Below are 17,924 nucleotides of genomic sequence, written 5' to 3'. Positions count from 1 at the left end.
GGACGCGCCCCCGGGAGCCATGAGCGCGGCGCGGGGCGGGGCCGGGGAGCGGCGCGGCCCGGAGGCGCGGGCAGCCGGGGCGCGGGCCCGGGTCCGCCTCTAGCCGGCACCGAGGGCGCGGGCCCGGGGATGAGGGCGCCCGCGGCGGGGAGCCCGTCTACGCGCCGCGGCGCCGTCCCGCCCAGCGAGCGAGCCCGAGCAGGCAGACGCGCGGCCGGCGGTCTGGGGGCGCGCCGCCTCCCGGCCCCCAAAATGTGAAGCGGGAGGGCGGAGACGCAGAGACGGCCCGGCCGGGCGCCCTCGCCGCCCTCCGGCAGCCGCGCCGCTCCCCTCCGCTGCCCGCCGAGGCCACGCCGACCCCGCGGGCCGCGGCCCGAGCAGCGAAGCCCGGAGCCCCCGCGCCCCCCGCCTCGCTCGGAGCAGGGCCCGGGACGGCGCGTCCGGCCTCGCCCGCGGCTCCTCGCCCAGACAACTTTGAACAATGGTCACAGTCAACCCCGATGGGAAGATAATGGTCAGAAGATGCCTGGTCACCCTGAGACCCTTCCGGTAAAGTTGTCTCCCGTTCAGCGCGGGGAGGTCTTTTTTCCCCGAGGGGCGCGGGGTAGGGGTGGGCGAGGCCGGACTTCGCGAGGGTGTCTGTCCCGGTGGCAGAGGGGGCGGTTCTGCCTTCCACCCTGAGTCAGGGCCAGTGGGGCTGGGGAAAGGGATGGAGCTGGGGTTCCGGTTCAGGTGTGGAGGGCTGTGTAATTCTGAGACGCGTCCTGAGTTGGTCTAGGAGAGGCTCGGGGTGCGACGGGGGGAATGGGGGCAGAAGGCACTCAGGTTGCGGTCCTGGGCCCGCGAAGTTGCCCCAGCCAGGGCGCTCCTTCCCTGACCCTCGGGGTCCTTGCCCGCTCGCGGACCGCCCCTCCACCCCAGCGGCGAAGTTAGCGCGCTGTGCCGGGCTGCACCCCCACCCCGCGGGCCCGTCGAGCCCCTGTCGGCCGGCCCAGCCCCTCCGCCTGTGCCATCCCCTTCCCTCCCCCCGCCCCCCCCGCCCCCCCTGCCCCCCCCCCCACGCCTTTGGCGCGCACTCCCCTTCTCGCGGCGGGGTGCGGGCCTGTCTTCAACGAGAGGGGCTCCGAGGTTGGGGCAAGGACAGCCTCTGCTGGGGATTTGACCCCCCATCGCGGCAGTGGAGAGGCGGGGGCAGGGGCGGCACTGCAGGGGAGAGAAGGGCGTGGGAGACAGCACCACTGGCGGGAGCGTGGAGGCAAAGACCCCCCCCCACACACAACCTTGGGCAGCCAAGACCAGGCAGGGCTATGGCCGCGCGGGGCTGACCGGGCTCTGCTGGTTCCACCCCAGGACTCCAGACCCCGGCGGTTCCGGGGCAGCTCCCTCCCCTCCCAAGAGCCCACGGAGCCTGGCCTTCAGCCTGGGTTGGGGAATGGGCGCTAAGCGATGGGTGCCCAGCGGGTGCCATTTTGCCCAGGGACTGGGAGGCGGAGGGCGCCGAGGGAGCGACGGGGCCGGGGGCGGGGGGGCTGCACCGTGGGCTCGGCCACAGGTGGGGTCCGGGCTCAGGACAGAGCCCGAGAGGGCAGGAACTGGACAGGCGGAGGCTACCTAGGCTTGGGCTGCGGGAGGGGCTGGCTTTGAGCTCCTTGCCCCCAGCCCTATGGCCAGAGCCCCTGCCCCTCTCAGGCCCCCGCTGGACTCACTCTGGGCTCGGAGGAGGGCGGGAGGTGGGCGAGACCATGGCGCACGTGGCTCTGGCCTCCCCAGCCAGTCTAGCCCCTGGATGGGCTGGGCCTGTTGTGCGGAGTTGAGGAGACAGCCGCCTGGACGGCCCGGGTCATGCTGGGCCAGCGCTGCCCGGAGGGTGCAGGAGGATCCCAGAGCTGGGGGTCCCAAGAGTAGGGCCTTGGGCGGGTGATTGGGCATCTCTGGAAAGGGCCTTGCTCCTCCAGGGAAATTCTCAAATCCCTGGCCTGACCTGGACCGTTGGAAGGGTCCTCGCCCCACCTCTCCCACCCCTTGTCGGCTGAGCCCTCCAGGCCACAGGAAGCCCAGCCGCTGACCCCAGCTTTGGCTGGACATTTCCTGGCGCAGCGGAAGGCGGCGGCCGGACTCCAGCACCACGGACAGCGCCAGCTCCCCTGCCTGGCTTCCCTCTGGGGGCCATGGCGCTCTTACTGACTGGCTCTTATCTGACGGACGGCAGGATTCTGAGATGGGTTTGCACAGGTTCCCCTCCCCCCCCCCCAAGTTATGTAACTTCCCCTCAGGGTCGCTCTAGGCTGCCCAGAGACCCACAGCCACCAGTGGAGTTTTCATATTCCATCCCCTTCAGATGGGTCGGCATGGCCTCCAGCCACATCATCCTTGTTTGTTAATCCCAAGGGTAGGCTGGGGGCCCTGTTCCCTCGGGTTTTCCCAGAGCCTCTGGCAGGGATCTTATTCTGTAGCTGCTCCTGGAAGCTAGCTTGAGTGGGTACATGCGTGAGTGACATCATTTTTTAATTTGAATCTACTGTAAAAGGCTCCAGGATTGGGGTCTGGCAGAGAGGGATGCAGCTGAGGTGTGTTGGGGGCTTCAGATCCTGGGCTAAAGGCTTAGATGCCTTTCTCATAGCAGGTCTTTGGATCCTGGCAGCCCAAATCGCCAGCTCTAAATACAGCCCTATAGCTGGGGAAGAGGGCGGGGGGAGAGAGGGACAAGAAACTTGAGGGGTTCATCCTTGTCCTCAGGCTGGGAGGACAAACAGCTGATGGCCCCAGGATTTCCCTGGATGTGCGAGCCTCCTGCTCCTATGCTGGCCCTCTGGCTGCTGTCCTGAGACCAGCCTGACTTCAGCTCAGGAATCCCAGGGCCCTGGCCCACCCCTCGGCTGGGCGGAGTTCAGTGAGGGGCTCTTCGGCGCCCTATCGCCTGTCCTCCCTGTCACCCCCTGGGGGAAGCCCCCAGTGCCCTCTCTGCCTCTGGGTTCTGCCCCCTCTCCGATTTAATTTCTAACAGCTTCCTTTAAATATGGGTTGGGAATTTTGTCCTGCTTTTATTTTCTTCCGCAATTATGTGTTTTCTTTAATGGACCAAATTTTAATTAAATACTGCTCTGCCAGTTTCAAATAATGAAGATTAAAATGCATAAAACAAGTCTTGCATAGAGATACAAACAAATGTGGCATTTGAGAATTGGGGGTGGAGGTGGGAGGGCTGGAATTCTCTGGCATGACTTGCGGGGCTCCCTGTGGTGAGCCTGGCTCCACATGGGCTGAGGTTCCTCACTCTGACTCGGGGGGGTGGGGGGGGGGCTCCCCTTTCGCCTCTGCCAGCTCATCTAGTCCTCTGATAGAGTCAAGGGCCCAGAGCAGCCGCCACCTCTGGCAGCCCCAGGGCTGTGCTGGTGAGCTCAGGTCTCCTGCTTGGGGCCCAGGATCCAGTGTGGAAGCAGCAGGAGCCTGGGCTGGACTTGAGGGTGTGTCCCCCGCTGTCCCCCTGGGGCTGCCCTAGTGCCTGGCACTGGTAGATAATCAATAACTATGTGTTGAAGGAATTAATAAGAGTTTTGGACAGCTCTCCTGACCAGTGTGACAACACACACACCGTGTGACACCCCAGACACAGGTGTCGGCTCACTCTGGCCAGTCTCTGCTGCAGGCTGACAACCTACTGTGTGCCTGTCTGGTGAAGATGTGGGTTAGGGAGGGTCTGGGCACAGAAAGCGGCCACGTGGCCCTACCCTTCTAGATGTTGCCATCTGGTAATGACAGAGGGCACATGCCACCCCCCTTGCACATGATAAGGATGTGTTCAAGTAAGCTCGTGACTGATTGCTGCCGGAAGGCCTGTGTGCACAAGTGCAGAGTGGGGCCCGGGTGATTGATGGGATCCAGGTGGGTTTCTCCTGGGCCAATTACCTACCCTCTGGCTGGCGTCAGGTCCTGCTGTTTCCCTCTCTACCAGCGGCCTTCAAACTTTAACAAGTATCAGGATTATCTGGAGATGTGTTAAAACACATTGCTTGCTCCACCCCCAGAGTGTGTCATTCGGTCTGGGGTTAGGACCCCAAAATTTGCATTTCTAACAATTCCAAGTTGATGCTGATGCTGCTGGTCTGGGGACCACACTTTGAGGACCGCTGCTGTAAATGAGCCAGCCTCTTTCTGGAGGCCTTACACTATATGTGCATGGTTGTCCCTCGGGGTTTTGTGTGTGGCTCGTGGCCACTTCCTTGGAGTCAAGTTCTCCTTATCTTGTGGCGATGAGAGACTTCCTGGCCTGGGAGCTCGGCCCCCTGATCTTGCATGTCCCATCCATCCATCCCTTCTTCACTCATTCGTTCTACGGAGCCCTTACTGGATGGGGCGTATGCCGCTGGCCGCCCTGACCACCCGTTTGCTCTCTGCAGGCTTTTCGTGCTGGGCATCGGCTTCTTCTCACTCTGCTTCCTGATGACGTCTCTGGGAGGCCAGTTCTCGGCCCGGCGCCCAGGGGACTCCCCCTTCACCATCCGCACAGAAGGTATCTTGGTGGGGAAAGGAGGGTGAGAAACAGATGCAGGTGCCTGGGGATGAGGAGGGGGAGGCCTGTGAGCCTGGCACCGCACAGCGCTTTCTGGGGTCCTGTCCCAGGCATCCGATCACCTCATTGGTGGCTGTGTGAGCAGAGAGGGGCCTTGACTTGGGCTGCGTGACCTTGCACGCTGCTTCGGCTTCGGTCTTGGCAGTGGTCATCAGGCTTCCTCTGGCCTGGATTGTCGGGCCAGGGAAGGGCCTCTGGGCCGGGGTTTCCTGGGCACCAGAAGAGGCGGCCTCTGTTGCTTCTTTAGTGTGTGTGGAGTCTCTGAATTTGACACCTGTCTCTTTGAGACACATATTCTGTGCCTTTTGCCTGGGCTGCGGCCAGAGCAGGGGGCAGAGGGCAGGCCTGGCCGTGGGCTCACGTGTCTTGTCTCTGAGCTCTTCGGACACGGCCTGGACCTTCAGCATTCCTTGCCCACGTGGTACTTTGAAAGCAGGGAAGTGGAGGTTCAGAGCTCAGCTTTGGGGACCAGGTGGACTGGCTTGTTCTGTGGGGCATCATCTGCCAGCTGTGTGCCATTGGCCAAGGCACTGACCCACCCTCAGGGAAGGAAAGCAATGGCACCTTCAGGGGTGGGGCTGGTGAGCTCTCAGGGCGCGGGGGTGGACGGGGTGATGACCTGGGGGACTCCTCTTGCACCTGGGTCCTGCCACCCTCTCATCCTGCTCAGAGAGGGTGAAGAACATGACAGAGGCCTGCTCAGTGTGTTGGGGGCTCTTCTGGTCAGCAGTGGGAAGCAGGAGCATAGTGGGGAAACTGATGCAAATGAGGTTTCCAGAACTGTTCAGGGGGCTGGCTCTGTGGGCTTGCCCCTGCCCCCCCAGGGAAGCCTCTCTCTGACGCCCACCTTCTCGAACGCCCAGGGCTCAGCCTTCTGGCTTCCCTTTCCCAACGAAGAATATACCCTCAATAGAGCAGGTTGTCACCTAGGGCGGGTGATCTGAGGGGCACTCCTCATGCCATCTGGTGTCTCTTCATTAGATTCTTTCCTTTGGTTGAATGTGTACTTCTTTAAACTTGCAAAAGCCCCCGGCAGGAATTTCACATTTCTTAGTCATTCAAGCCTGAATGCAAATTAATTTATCCCATCTCTGACTCGCAGAGATTCCTCAGTCTTTCTGAGCTTCCGTTTTCTCCTCTGATAACTGGGACCAATAACACCGACGTTCCCCCCAGGATTGTCGTGAGGAGCGAAAAGATAACGTGTGTGAAGGGTCTTGCGCAACCTCTGGCAAATAGCACAGGCTCCCTAAGTATTTACAGGGTGGGTGAGTCTGAAAGGGGGGCTCTACAGAAAAGGATGTTTAGGAAAGAGGACCAAGGAGGTGCGGGGATTTCTACACAGGAGACGCCTGAGGATTGAGGCTGGAAGAGGATGGGGCAGTCGTGAAGATGCCCTTGGGAGGGAGCCTGGGGAAGGACACTGGGCATCATGGGTGGGGGATTGGTGGTGAGGGGGCTGGAGCGTGGGGAGATGGGGTGTAGAGAGTGATGCTCAAGCTACCTGGGTGCCACCCCTGGAAAGGGGGCCTGTCTGGCTGGCTGGGCTGCTACAAGGGGCTGGAGGAAACTGGACCTCCGGAAAGGTCAGGGATCCAAGAGATGGGAATCAGGCACAGGGGGAGGAGAGGTGTGTGGCTGAGATCTAGCTCTTCTGCTCCTGAGGGAGTTGGCGGTCCCATCCTGGCGGGGGTGGGCCCAGTGGCCCAGAGAACAGGGACTTCTGGGAGCCCTGCCCCACTCTTCCCTGTGCAGTCGTGCCTGCCAGAGGACGCAGGGGTCCAGCTCCAATCTTGTGTGTTAGGGCTGGGCAGAGCCATTGAGCGGGGAGGATTCCCCAAGATCATGCAATTACTCTAGAGGCATTTGTGTCTACCTGTATGTGTGTGTGTGCGCGTGCGTGTGTGCACATGCGCTTGGATATTGAAGTATAATATCCACAGACTGAACACGTCCATGTAGCCTGCAACCCAGATCAAGAAATAACACCATCAGCTCCCAGTAGTGCCCCGTGCTGCCTCCCAGTCGCTTTGTCCCCAGGACGTCAGGACCCTGACGGCTGACATCACGGGGGCGTTTTGCCTGATGTTTGGACGTTGTGCGGATGGAATCACATAGCGGGTGTTCTTGGTGTGTGCCTTTCTCTCGGTACCACATGTGTGAGCGTCTTCCATCTTGGGTGTGCGGTGTAGACATTTGCTTTCACTGCTGTGTAGCACTCCACCGTGTGACCGCACCACGGTGCCTGGTTATCCACTCTCCCATTGGCGGACGTTCGATTGTTTCCAGTTTGGGGCTTTCGTGGCCAGTGCTGCTGAGAACATTCTAGTGCTTGTCTTTGGGGACACGTGTGGGCATTTCTGTTGGGTCGGCCCAGGAGTCGAGTTGCCGGGTCTCCTACGTGTTGTGACATTAGTTCTCAGGCCAAGTTTATCCGAGTCAAAGTCTTCATGATTCCCAGGGCTCTCTGTTGGAAGCTAAGTGCCTGGAATACAGAACCGAAGGCCGGAAGGAGGAGAGGACAGGAGGCGGAACTCACCCTGCTTTGGTTCGGGTCCCGGCTCTCTTCGTCCCCCCACTTCCTTTCATGCCTTGGGATTAGGTTGATTTGCTTGGAGAGACCCAAGGCAGGGACCTGGAAGAGGCCCAAGTTTACACTGTGGGCTTAAAATCCTGATCCTGCAAGAGTTGCCCCCTTGAAGTGACACCCCCATGCTGAGGCTGGGGCAGCCCCGCAGAGCACCCAGGCGTCTCCGGCTTTTCTACCCAGGAGCTGCCCGAGTGAAGGATTGAGGCCGGGAGGGGCAGCTGTGGAGGGGCCTGGGAGGGTACTGGGGGTCACGGGCGGGGGTTCGGTTGTCAGATAGCGTTTATTCCTGGGGTCTGTGCATCCGCAGGACACAATCAGGGAAAGGAAACCCACAAGGCACCACCATTTAGGAATGAAAATCCTTGCATTGGCCAAGAAAACAGTGAGCACAAATGGAAGAAAGCGTTTCTCCTCCCCTTGCCGATCAAGTGTGCGTGCGAGGAAAGTGGCTTCCCACGTGGCCGGGGCCAGGGAGGGGCAGGAGAAGAAGGGTTTTCTAAAAGGGGTGACAGAAAGACCGACACAGCCTCTTCTGGACGGTGGTCTCCCTGGGGAGGCTCCGAGTTCCCCTCTGGGCTGGTCTATATGTCAGGATAAAGTCTCTATTACGGGGATGAAAATGTGGCAGACTTCCCACTCTGTATTCTGTACATTCATCTTAAGATTCAGGGAGAAGGAGGCTGAGGGAGAGAATCGTAACTCGGCGGAGGTCTAACCTAATCCTCTTTGTTGTCGTTGGGCCTGGCTTGGCCCCGGGGGTGGGGGGGGGGGGGGTTTGCGCGCTCCCTCACCAGGCAGCCCTCGCTCCCTTCCCAGCCCACTCCTTCCTCCTCCCAGCCTCTCTTGTCCTGGGAGGGCCTTGCTTCCCTCCTAACGACAGGGGACGTGCAGCTGTGTCTGAGGCCGCCTTCCCAGCGTTGCTGCAGGTTCCCTAGAGCGCATGTGGCTGTTCCTGGCTTTCTGTCTTGTCTTGAAGAAGTAGAGGTTGGAGGCCATCTCTGGGGACAGGTCTGCAGGCTGGAGGTCCTCGGTTCAGCTGCCTATGTCTGCTCTGAGGTTCCCCCATGGCCTGGCCCTGGCAGACCCAGCCCCTGGCCAGGATTTGAACTTGGGGAATACCAGAGAAACATTTCCTTGCTCTGTGGCGGTCTCTGGCCCTGGAACTTGGTGCTAAGAAACTCTGGGGTTCTTCCTTTGAGAGGCTGGCGATGGATGGGTGGGCCACGGCCCAGGCCCTGCCCTTGCCTCCTCCACTGCCCTAAGCCCAGAGCTCCGACAGTCTCAGCTGGTTTCTGCCGTGGTCGTGTGCAAAGAGACAGATGTGCTCATCGCTCCAGCTGCGCAAATACCAACTCACAGCCCTCATCTCAAGTGCCGGGGAGGTCTCTCTTACCTGGCCAGGTGGGGGCTTGTTCACTTTCCAGGAACCAGCGGTAAAGGGTGGGGGTGGAGACAAGAAAAGCAGTCAAGGGAGAACAGGAGAGACAGAGAAACACAGAGCGTCTGGGGAGGGGACGGCCCCGGGTGGTAAATGTGAGGAGATACAATGTAAATTTGTCTCTCTCCCTCCTAGCTTTCCTCATTTATATGGAAATATGGAGGGAACATGTGTGAGTTCTGAGATGTGTTGCTGGGGCCTCACATTAAATACATTTTGATTTAGCTGACACCAAGAGCGGTGAGGCGCCTCAGGGCAAGTCACATCCAGAGCCGGCACTGCTGACAGTCCCGGGGCTGATGGTGGCCTCCAATAGCGCGTCACGCAAGGAGGGCCAGCCGGACTGGCTGTGCAAGGTCTGCTTCCCTCCCAGGATCCCACCGCCTGCCTTGTCCTGGGCAGAAAATGTGCTCTATGCCCCTGGAACTCCTCCAGAAGCCATGGGCGTCTGTCCTGAGCTCTCAGGAGCTCCCAGAGTCCTGCGCCGTCTGCAGGCGATGGGAGCTGCCCCTGAGCCCCAGGTGCTGGGGAGGTGTCTGTGGTCCTGATCCAGCCTGATGGAGGTGGCCTTACAGCCCGTCTGAGGGGGATCTGTCTCCTTACCCGCATCTGTGAGCCCCTCAGTCTTCTGGGGTCACTGTTGCTGTTGACATTTTTTAAGAATTGGCTTAATCCCTCCTGGGAAGGGCCATCCAGAACCCCCAGATATCTCCAAGGACTGTCGGGGGCTCACGTTTCCCTGGTTTCCAGCTTCTCCCCTGCCATCCTGCTCAGTGTCTCCCCGCTTGCCTCCTCTGTGTCCCCCACGTGGACCCGGTGGGAAGGGCACCCCTCTCCCCAAGCCTCTTGCACAGAGGCGGGGGCTCTGACCGCTCCTCGGCACAGCACACAGATGACAGTTCCCTCTCGAATCCCTGCCTTTCAGAGCCCCCTTTCGTCCCACAGCGGGAGCTTCCCCATCCTGCTTAGCCCCTCTGGCCGCCACTGCCACCGTCCTTGTTCTCTGTCCTTGTCTCCCAGGCCGAGTGGGGAAACGCAAGTCCTCCTGCTGGAATGTGCAGAGTCCTTTGGCTTTCTCTTCGTCTCACAGCTCTGGGCATCTAGACTCGGCTCTGGGCCCCCGGGGGGTTAGCAACGAAACAGAGCTGTCTCCCCAAGGGGACTCCGCCAGCTTTTACAGGAGCCATTCTTTTTTCCCCGTTTCCCTCATCCCTGGGGGTAATCAGGGAAGAGCCGGAACAGGAGTCCCAGCCCGTAGGAACTCAGGGCTCGCTAAGTCCAATCCCCTCATTTTGCAGGAGGGGAAACTGAGGCCCAGAGAAGGGACGTGACGGGCCCTGCCCCCATCTGGTTGGTGGCAGAGCAGGCCTAGAGTCCAGGCTTTCTGACTCCCACCTGGCCTGTCCCAGGCCACCTTGCTGTCCTAGCCCCTGCACAGCTCTGTCGGGCTCTCGGGGCTGCCGCAGCTCTTGGCTGGATCTTGCAGCTCTTGGCCCCGTCAGCTATTCCGCAGCCTGTGCAATGGGGCTGGGGGCGTGGGGGGGGGGGGTGCTGTGTCAGTGAGGTCCTGGTAGGGGCACAGGGGGTGAGGAGGGGCAAAGGAAGCTTGGGATGAGCTCGGAGAGAGGGGCAACAGTGTGACAGGGCAGGGTGCCATCCTGAGATGTTCCAGGGAACACAGCGCCACCCCCGAAACAGTGCTGTGGGCTCAGCATCGCCGGGGCACTGCGTCTGCAGGTTTGAGCTGCTTCCCAGGGTCTGCGATCCATTCCGGCCTGAGTGCTCCACTGGGGCATGGCTGGGGGCCTCGGTTAACCGGCTCTGACTCTAGGGTGCCCTCAGCTGTGGGCTCGCTCTCCTTTCTTCATTCCACTCCTTTGGGGAAGGGGCCACCCCTGCCTGCGCTGTGAGCAATGGCTCTCCGGGGCTGCCCAGTGAGGCCAGGCAGACCGTGCACTGCACAACTCCAGGATCCTGATGGTGGCCCACACCCCGGGTGGCACCGCTGGAGTTGTACAAAGCAGCGGCCGGGTCAACTGCCTGATGTTCTCCTAGCTTTCGAGCCGAAACGATGGGAACCTCGTCTTGTTCACCCTGTGCTCCCAGCCCTGGTGGAATGCTCGGTATTGCATTTGGGTGATGGGCTTGGGTGGGCGTCTCAGGGGTGAGAGGGACTTGAAAGACTCAACTAGGGCCCCTGACTCTGTGGAGTTGAGAGAGGGGGAGCTGTGTGCATCTTGCTTGCTTGACTGACGAATTGACTGAGCACGTGGGGGAGTGGGGAGGGCAGAGTGGTGGAGAGACCCCAGTTTGCTTCCTTTACCACTAGGGGGAAATTTCCCCGTCCCAACTGGTTTTTTGACAATCTACCCGGTTTTCCGAGAGGGTGAGTTTGAAGACCGTCTGCCGGTTCAGCAGCTGGGGTGGGGAGGAGGTGCAGGTGGTGTTTCCTGCCTGCCTGCCTCACTTAGATGACCTCCCCTGCCTCTGCCCTCCCCCATTCACGCCCTCCGGTTCACGCGTCTTCCTTTCTTTGGGGCCGGGAACCCTGGCTCTTTAAGGAGGCCGCAGCTCCTCCCAGCTCTGCATGATGCCCAGCAGGCACTTGCACCACGTTTGGGTGAGCCCTCCCCGGCTTGGCTCCCCGTGGCCTCCCTTCTGACTTCAGGCGGGTTCAGCTGGCAGGGGAACCCGGCCGGGAGGTGACTTAGGCAGTGTGAGAAAGCTGCGGCAGCCACTGGCCTGGGCCCGGAGCCAGGGGCTATGGGGACGAGCAAAGCAGAAATGTCACAAGCCGCCCCCGTGACGCGGGGCGTCTCTTGGCTCTCCCTCTTCAGCTCCGTCCTGAGCTTGGAACAGAGACCAGCCGTCCTGCCTCCCCCACGGCCCCCCGTCTCTACGTTGTGTTCAGTGCCCTGCCATGCTCTCTCCTCCACCCCCCCCCACCCGTCCTGGCCCTGTGACATTGGGCTGCAGACGGGGCTGGAATTGTCTCCTGGTGTTGGGGACGCTGAGGCTGAGAGTGTTACCATGATTCTCGGCCACACGGGCGTTGGTGGCACAGGCAGGCAAGAGTCCGTGTGTCTGCCTCCCAGGCCCGCTGAGCCGCTGGGCCCTGGCCTTTCCTTCCTGAGAAGCAGACGCTGTCGGTGCTCACACCGCATGGCCATGATGATCCCCATGCACGTGGGTGGACTTGCAGCTGCTGGCACCTGTGGTTCTTTGCCTGGGGGCCTCCTGTAGCCACTTGATCTGTCTCTGCCACCCCAGGCAGGCAGAAAGTTCCAGAACATGGCTGTCCCTGGGAGCAACCCTCAAGCAGTGACTGGCGGCAGAGGGTGTGCACATGCCCCAGCTCCCTCGCCCCTCAGGGGGAGAACTCTGAGGCCGGTTCTACACCTGCTGGTCTCCCCAGGTTGCTGAGGCGCCCTCTCTGGGCTGCCTCCCCTTCCATGTGTCACCTCCCCATTCCTCAACTGGGGTTTCCTTCACCTCCCAAATAAACAGTTTGCCTCAAACCCTTGTCTTGGGGTCTGCTTCTGGGGAACCCAACCTAAGGTGCCCCCTGTACCCCCGGCGGCTTGAGAAGCCCCTGGAAGCACTGGGTCTCCACCAACTCGGCTCATTGGCTCTGAGAGCTTCAGAGCCTGGCTCTTGGGGTTTGCACGGAGCTGAGCTGGGGGTTGCAGCGCCTGGAACTGAGTACTTCATGGACCATTTGGAGGTGCTGTTTAAAACCTTCACAAAATTTAATTAGAAAGGGAGGGCAGGACTCACTCTCCCACACTGGCGCGTGTGGCGCTAATGATCGAGAATGATTGGAAAGGAAGTCGTGGAGAGTCCCCGGCTGGTTAACAGGATCTTGGTTGAAGCACCTCATTTTCACGTAATTTTATTCTCCACAAGGTCTCCCCTGCCCCTCAGCCCTGGGGGTGATCTTTGGGAAGCTGAAGACCAGCTTGAGAGTCAGGACAGTTTCGCGATGGTGTCTACAGTGGGGTCTCGGGGGTGGGGGGAGAGGGAGAATGACAGGACTCTGAGCCCCTCCAACATGGGCTTGCAGCCTCTCCCGTGCATCCAGGCCACGTGGGGAGCAAGCAAAGTGCAGGCTCCTGGGCCCCTGCCCTGGGGATATGAATCAGCAGACCTAGACCAGGGCCCGGGAATCTGCATGTCAACAGCCTGGCCAGGAGATTCAGGTGCGGGGGCGTGGCTGACCACACTTGTAGAAACCCTGATCTGGACGTTCTGTCTGGACCTTGATGTTGGGGGGCTGTGAGGTTCCTGTCCCACTGCCGGGCCTTCCCTGTCATCTCGCAGACCTGAGATTACATCTAAAGCTCCACTTTGCAGGCGACAAAACTGAGGCTCAGAGAGGTTAAAAGTCATCCCAGTGTCACACAGCTGGTAGGGAACAGGGTTGGCCCAGGGCTCTCTGCATTCCTGCCCTGCAGGGGTGAGGAGTGGGGCAAGCTCTCTCTCCTGACCCCTCCTCTTCCTGGGCAAATAGGAGTGGGGCTGGGGTCTGAGCCACCCCGGCCTGGAGACCAGGCGGCCTCGGGTGGCCTCCAGGCTGCTCGGCCTGCACCTGACTGTGCCCATGCTGTGCCCGCAGTGCTGGGTGGGCCGGAGTCTCGTGGCGTCCTCCGCAGGATGAGTGACCTGTTGGAGCTGATGGTGAAGCGCATGGACATGCTGGCCAGACTGGGGAACAGCAGTGAGCCGCACCGGGCATCTGGCGACACACACTTCGCCGTGGACAGGTGAGGGGGACACGAGGACACGGGAGGGAGGGAGGGAGGCACGCGGAGAGGGTGCGCTGGGGCCAGGAGTGCTGTCGCTCGTCCCCTTTTGTGTTAATCTGGAGAAAACTTTAAGAATACAGGAAACCACACAGTCATACAACCCAGAGCTTGTTTCTGCCACCCAAATTCAACAGTCCTTAACATTTTGTCACATTGCTGGCGCATCTTTCTTTTCTCCTTTTTAATAAAACATCACTGCTGTAAGCTGAAGCGTCCTTTTACTGTTCCCCGGAGAGACAGGCACCCTCATGAATTTGGTGTAAGGTCTTCCAGTCCATTCTAAATCCTGTCACTCGTGCATTTTGTACACACGTGCACGCACACACACTGTAAATGCGTAGCGGGTGGTTTTCACAAATCTTACATAAGTGACATCCCACGGAGCATGTTCTGTGCCAGCTTTTTTCACTAAACCTGATGACTTTGAGCTCTGTCCGTGTTGACAGGCATGTGTGGGTGTCCACGTGGATGTGACGGCCAGGTGACCATCTGTCCTCCACCCATGGACCTGGGCCCTCTTTGCCAAGAAGGTTTCCTGGTTTCTTCACTCTAAGTTGTTCCTCTCCTGAGGCCACAATGTGCAAAGATCTCCAAGAGTTTGTGCCATAGTCCCGTGTGCCCCAGTAGTGTCCTCAGGAGCCCATGGTTTGTTGGTGTGCGACCACATCATGTGTCTTAGGTGTGAGGGTGATCTCCGGAACCCCAGAGAACAAGGGAGCGTGACGTCAGGGCCGTCCCGATTGAGCATCCTGGTCCCCAGACGTGGACGTGGAGGGAGGGGCTTGGACCCACCCGTCCCGGGGAGACGGCCTCCACCTGGCCTTTCAGACATTGGGGTCCTTTATGCAAGACATTTGCTCAGTGTGTTCTCACTGCTGAGAAATTAGTTTGAAACCCACACTTTTGCACAATTTGGGAAAAGCTATACCTCGGCCAATGTTTTCTGCTAAAAGTGTTCTATTGCTAAAAAATATGTTTGGAATCCACACTCAGACAATTTTCAGAAAAGCTATACCTCAGCCAACATGTGTGATGCAATAGCTAAAGCCCCAGGCATTTCTGGGGTTTGGAGTTGGGCAAAATCAGAGAAAGCAATGGTGTTGAGTCCTGGTCGTGGTGGGGCCCTGGCCGGCCTGAGGAGGGAGTGTGTTTGCGGGACCCCTGCTGCGTGGGACCTGAAACATGGCCTCCCCTTTGGACTGGGGTGGGATCCTCTGCCCCGGAGGCTGCCTGGGCTGGGCTGCTGGCTGTGCGGCCACCTCAAACTGGCCTCTCTGATCAAATGTCCCGGATGCCCAGTCGGGTGAGCCGAGGTCAGCATCTCTGTCCTCATAATCCGTGACATTTACTGAAAGTTCACCGAGTGCCTGGCTTTGTCCTTGTTTCTTACCTCAATTATCTAGTCAATGCCACAGCCACCTCATGGGGGTGCTTTAATCTCTGTTGCATAGAGGAGGAAACCGAGGCACAGAGAGGTTCAGGAACTCTCTCGAAGTTGCACAGCTGCTAAGGGGCTAGGCCTGGTTCTCGGCCGGGGCCCAGAGCCTGCCTTTCTAACCGCCATGCTGTTGATGGCTGTTCCTTAAACCTGTGGCTATGTGTGGGTTACTTTTTATCTCTTTGCAAGACTTTTCATATCGATTAGTTGACAACTCTGAAAAAAACCCCTTCGTTAGAGCTTTGCTGGGTTTTTGTGGTTTGGGAAAGGTGGGCCCTAGAGTTGCAGTCCTGGAGCCTGGGTTGAACGCCGTGGTGGCCCCCCATGGGGCCCGGCTCCTTGGGAGCTCTTCACGGCAGGAAGTCAGGCCTCCAGGGTTGGCTGCGTGGCTGTGTGCTGGCTGACCGGTGAGATGCTCTCTCATCCTCTGGGGACTGAGGATCTGACAGAATAAACAGAAGAGAGGCGCTCATGGGATGCTTATTGGACCTATTGGGTGCCAGGCACTGCTGCGGTGCTAAGGACACAGCAATGAGCCTTGTCCTCATTCCTGTGGGGGAGACGGGCAGTAACGGAGAAAAAGAAATAATGAGCTACTGTCAGCTACTGATCCACTCTCTGAAGGATTGGGGGCGGGTGACTAGGAAAGTGGTGTCCAAACAGGGTGGTTTGGGAAGGTTCTTCCAAGCTGGTGATGTTTAAGCTCAATTCTGAGTGATGAGAAGGAGCCAGCCACATGGGGAGCTGTGGGGAGCTGTGGCTAGCTGTGGCTAGAGAATTTGAGGTAGAGAGAGCAGAGAGTGCAAAGGCCCTGGGGTAGGAACAAGCTTCAGAAGTTGGAGGAAAGGAATCAATGTGGAGGCTAACGTGGTGCAGCATGGCGAGGAGCAGCAGAGGTCAACAGGGCCGGTGGCATAGGGCTTTGTCAGCTGTGGTAAGTAGCATTGGGACATTATTCTAAGCTGTGGAAAGTCAACAAGGGTTTTCAACAAGAGGGTGACAGGATCTGACTTCTTTTTTGAAAGATTGCTCTGACTGATGGAGAATGGGTTAGTGGGGCAGCAAGTGGGGGTGCAGAGGAGCCAGGAGAAGAGACGGGGAGATGGAGGCAAAGGTGCTGGGTCCCCCTGGAGTTCCCTCTGCAGCCCGAGAGCATTTTCTTCTCCGTGTGCACAGGTCTGTCTTCTCCAATGCTGCGTGTGTCCGCTCTGATCCTGCCCCTCGCCGCCCCCTCGTCCTTCCCACTTTCCTGTCTGCGCCCGCTGTGCTCCTGCCTCTTGGGCTGCGGGCCCAGCCTCCGTCCACAGGTCTGCCCACCAGGGTGAGGGCAGAGGACCCGGCTGGCTCCGGGCTGGTCTTTTGGGCTGGGGGCTCTACTGCCAGCACAGTCAGTGTCTCTCCGGTTTCTTCCAGTCCTGGCCCGTCCCTCCCTCCCTGCCCTGCCCTTCCTCTCCCCGGGGAACGTGCGTCCGCCGCCTCCCAGCTCCATCCCGGGAAATAGCAACAATCCATCATGCGCAGCAGAGCCCATCAAAGGCCACAGGCAGAGCCATAAATTTCAGACGCTGTTGCTTCTGGCTTCAGGGAGAGGGATGGTGGGCGCGTCCAGGGCATGCAGGCGGCTGCTTGCTCACGCCTCCCCTGGGCTCACACACTCCAGCCCCTCCTCACCCTTGAGCCACTCTGCTTGGCCAAGCTGAAGCCACACAGGCAAGGATCCTGCAGAAGCGTGTGCTGCTGTGTTTCCAGCAAACTCTCAGTCACTTGCGCTTGGATTCCTCACTTTGAAGTTATCTGTGGCTTAAAAAGAACCGCCCCGCTGTCCTCCTCCTGCCCTTCCAGAAGCTGCTGGGCTGTCACCTCCTGCCCATGGCTGGTGTGTCCTCAAGGAAAGCAAATTTGCTTTTTTAGCCTAGGAAAACATAATTAGGGATTATTTGCAGATTTGCTGCAAACGGCACCGTATTATGTCTTCTAAAGCCAAATGGTAATGATCTTTGAATTTTCCGTAAGGCTTCTCTGCAGTAGCAAAGATGGTGGAAAGGTGAGGCTGCGTGCATTCGATCGGTCCGTATGTGTTGAATGCCTACTGTGTGCAGAGTCTGGGCTGGAGTTTGGGGAATGGGTGGAGAGGACACAGGAGCCAGAAGTTGGAGCTCTGTCCTTGAAGAGTGACCCTCTTGGGGGGAGGGGGGCAGCACCCCGTCCCCATGCACAGCTGGAGAATCAGAACAGGTCTGTGTTAGAAGCCACTGCACTCCTGTCCTGGCCTGACCTGCGTGCAGCGGCTCCCAGGGAAGGAGCCCCTGGGTCTGAACCCTGGCTGCTGACTGGCTCAGGTAGCGTCTGAGCCTCAGTTTCCTCCTCTTCAGTTGGAGACAACACTGATGGAGGGGAGGGCCATCTGGCCCTGCACCTGGCACTTACAGGGATCTTCGTCTCCCTTCCCTGCCCTGTGAGGGCGCAGAGCAGGGCCCACCAAGTCACCACAGAGGAAGGGGCGTTTGGGGTGAGCCTGGAAGGAGGGAGACAGAGCCGGGCGGTCCAGACAGGGAATGAACAAAACCACCTGCAAGACCCAGACGCATGCTGATGCTGAGGGAGGGTGCTGGGGCGCAGCGGCAGCCTGGCCGCACTCTGTGGCTGGAGAGCCTGGTGAGTGAGGGGGGCGGGAGGGAGCCCCGAACTTGATAGCTCCAAAAACCGCCGGCTGACTCTAGAGTCCCCAGTTTGTCTCCTGCTGGGGCCGTAGTCCTGGACGCCAGTCTTGAATGTCCCCCTGCCCGCCTGCCTTCGTGTCCTGGGAATGCCTCAAATGCAGCGTCTCCTGGGTGCACCCAACCCTCCCCGCCCTGGCCATGTCGGCAGCATCATTTTCATCACTCAGACCCCCGACCTCAGAGTCGACCTTGACCTTTCTCTCCCTGACCTGTGTCCACTCCATCAACAAATTCTCTCCACCTTTGGAATTCACCCAGGATCCCCGCTTCTCACCTGCCCCACTGCCACCTCTGCCCCCTGGCATCTGTTTCCAACTCAGGAGCCAGAGGGATCATTTAAAAATGTCAATTAGATCAGGTCCC

General features: G+C 59.5%; 1 protein-coding gene across 2 annotated transcripts in view; it reads left to right on the top strand.

Annotated features, from left to right (window-relative positions):
* Positions 1–344: 344 nt before the first annotated feature.
* The window catches only part of MGAT5B (alpha-1,6-mannosylglycoprotein 6-beta-N-acetylglucosaminyltransferase B), a 75,780-nt gene continuing 58,200 nt past the window's right edge, over positions 345–17,924 (top strand). For both annotated transcript variants that reach the window (XM_070559899.1, XM_070559898.1), the window contains exons 1-3: positions 345–549; positions 4,398–4,510; positions 13,214–13,361. In XM_070559899.1, the coding sequence (XP_070416000.1) occupies positions 482–549; positions 4,398–4,510; positions 13,214–13,361 (329 nt within the window). In that variant the 5' untranslated portion in view covers positions 345–481. The remainder of the gene's footprint in view (positions 550–4,397; positions 4,511–13,213; positions 13,362–17,924) is intronic.

The sequence above is a fragment of the Equus przewalskii genome, chromosome 10, assembly GCF_037783145.1.
Source record: "Equus przewalskii isolate Varuska chromosome 10, EquPr2, whole genome shotgun sequence".
Classification (NCBI taxonomy): domain Eukaryota; kingdom Metazoa; phylum Chordata; class Mammalia; order Perissodactyla; family Equidae; genus Equus; species Equus przewalskii.
Note: the sequence above shows the minus strand (reverse complement) of the source record. Positions and strands in the feature narration are given on the sequence as shown.